Source organism: Clinocottus analis, unplaced genomic scaffold, assembly GCF_023055335.1.
Source record: "Clinocottus analis isolate CAN_PGR_092001 unplaced genomic scaffold, fCliAna1.0.p SCAF_38, whole genome shotgun sequence".
In the NCBI taxonomy this organism is placed as follows: Eukaryota; Metazoa; Chordata; class Actinopteri; order Perciformes; family Cottidae; genus Clinocottus; species Clinocottus analis.
In genome coordinates this window covers 352,635-355,000 of record NW_027176131.1, presented here as the reverse complement: position 1 = coordinate 355,000, position 2,366 = coordinate 352,635, and the positions used below count along the sequence as shown (strand labels likewise).

The following is a 2,366-nucleotide window of genomic DNA, read 5'->3' as shown; positions in this document are numbered from 1 at the left end:
GATCAGCAGGTTCATGACGGAGGCGCCGCTCACCACGTAGTCCACCACCAGCCACAGGTCGCAGGCGGCGGCCCCCAGGGGCCAGCGGCCGCGCAGCAGGTAGAGCGTGTACAGGTTCATGGACAGCAGGCCCACCAGCAGGTCGGCCACCGCCAGGCTCAGCAGGAAGTAGTTGTTGACGGTCCGCAGGCGGCGGTTCACCTTGATGGACAGGATGACCAGCGTGTTGCCTAGCACGGTGGCGCCGCTGAGGGAGGCGGTGACGCCGACGATGAGGACCAGCTGAGCCGTGCCGAATGGACACGCCCCCCCGACGGGAGGCGGGCCGGAGGCGTTGACGCAGGGGCGGAGACCGAGGGAGGCGTTGAGGTCTAGTTCAGTTGCTCCTCCCATGTTCCCTGAAAGAACGCACAGGTCCAGTTGCATTGTGGGTAATGTAGGTACCAGACTTAGAGTAAAACCAGCTCTACAGATGAACAAGCTAATTCGCTAACTAGCTCTGGAGATGAACAAGCTAACTACCGCTGGAGATAAACAAGCTAGCAATCTCTGCAGCTGAACAAGCTAACCAGCAAACTAGCTCTGCAGCTGAACAAGCTAACTAGCTAACTAGCTCTGCAGCTGAACAAGCTAACTAGCTAACTCGCACTGCAGCCAAACAAGCTAACTAGCTCTGCAGCTGAACAAGCTATCTAAGAATCTAGCTCTGTAGCTGAACAAGCTATCTAAGAATCTAGCTCTGTAGCTGAACAAACTAACTAGCTAACTAGCACTGCAGCGGAACAAGCTAACTAGCTAATTAGCTAACTAGCGCTGCAGCTGAACAAGCTAACTAGCTCTGCAGTTGAACAAACTAACTAGCTAACTAGCGCTGCAGCTGAACAAGCTAACTAGCGCTGCAGCTGAACAAGCTAACTAGCTCTGCAGCTGAACAAGCTAACTAGCAATCTAGCTCTGTAGCTGAGCAAGCTAACTAGCTAACTAGCTCTGCAGCTGAACAAGCTAACATTTTTTAAAATATCTTAGATCCAAACAAACAAACACTTTTTGGTCCAAAACAGGAGAATAAGTGAACTTCATATTGTGGACTCGTTGAAATAAATACATATTTTAGTATTTATGGAGTTAAGAGATGACTTTAACTCTCTCAGCATCTTTAGGTGTCAACTTTTCTTCACAGATTTATCTTCTGGTTATGATTGATAGCTTTGGTCTGAGGTGTGTTCAGGGACGTAATAAAAAGCTGTAACTCAGAGTTCAACATTCAGGTTACTGAACGTCACTCATCTGAATAGTTTCATTTCAGATGGTGAATAACTCGATATCTAATAAAAGTTAAATACAAAACTATGAATATTCATTCATACATGAATCTAATTCACTCTGTGAATCTTACGGAACTTTAATAGTCAAATTCATCATTATTCAAATAAACTGGTTTTTTTTCTTTATTGAAGAAAAATAACACAAAAAAATAAACAGAATATTTTTTTATGTTCAGAATTTTTTTTATCGACTTTGATATTTAAACATATTTTACATTCTGAACATTTAACAGAGAGAACAACAAGCAAGAAAACTGCAGAAAAAGGTTTTATTTAACTTACCAGAGATCCTGATCCTGATGATCTCGTGTCTGTTCCTCAGCTCCGACTCCAGCAGCTGATTATATCCTGATCACCAACACAGGAAGCTCCGCCTGCTGCTCACACCTCAGACCAGACCAGACCTCAGACCAGACCTCAGACCAGACCAGACCTCAGACCAGACCTCAGACCAGACCAGACCAGACCAGAGACCTCAGATTAGACCTCAGCCGGACCTCAGAATGGGGTCCAGCGGTGTATTTTCTCTCTGTGCCTTCAGTGCGTCTCTTCAGCTGAACAGCCTCATGACCTCATCATGACATCACAGCTGATGGTCGTAATGTTGAGTGTAAACACCTGAAGCTCCGGCGTTCAGACAGGAAGTCCTCGCTGTGGCCTCCAGCAGCTCGTTCTTATGACTGCAGATGTTGCACATAAACGTCTCCTCGCATCTAAACAAACTCTTAACCCCAAAGCTTTGGTGATGATGTCGTGCGTAATCTAAGCCCCGCCTCCCCACATCTGGTGAGTTTCCTGTTGCTCAACTCTTTCCCGACGTTTATGTTTTTGTGACCCTCTGATTCTGTTGTTGACTGTCGGGGAACCGGCCTCGTTTCCCCACTTCCTGTCTGGAGTTACACGAGCAGCACTTCACTTAACCCTCTGTTGGGAAGACGGCGTCAGTACAACGGCTTCTCTCTTCTTCTTCTTCTGACAGAAGTCCCCCCCCACCCACACCCACACACACACACACACACACACACTTGTTACAGCGGCCAT

General features: G+C 47.1%; 1 protein-coding gene across 1 annotated transcript in view; it reads right to left on the bottom strand.

Annotated features, from left to right (window-relative positions):
* Positions 1-393, bottom strand: part of chrm4b (cholinergic receptor, muscarinic 4b) — a 1,239-nt gene extending 846 nt beyond the window's left edge. Inside the window, exon 1 of the mRNA XM_068596526.1 lies at positions 1-393. This exon is cut by the window's left edge and continues 846 nt beyond it. Coding sequence (XP_068452627.1) covers positions 1-393 — 393 coding nt within the window.
* Between the last annotated feature and the right edge of the window lie 1,973 nt (positions 394-2,366).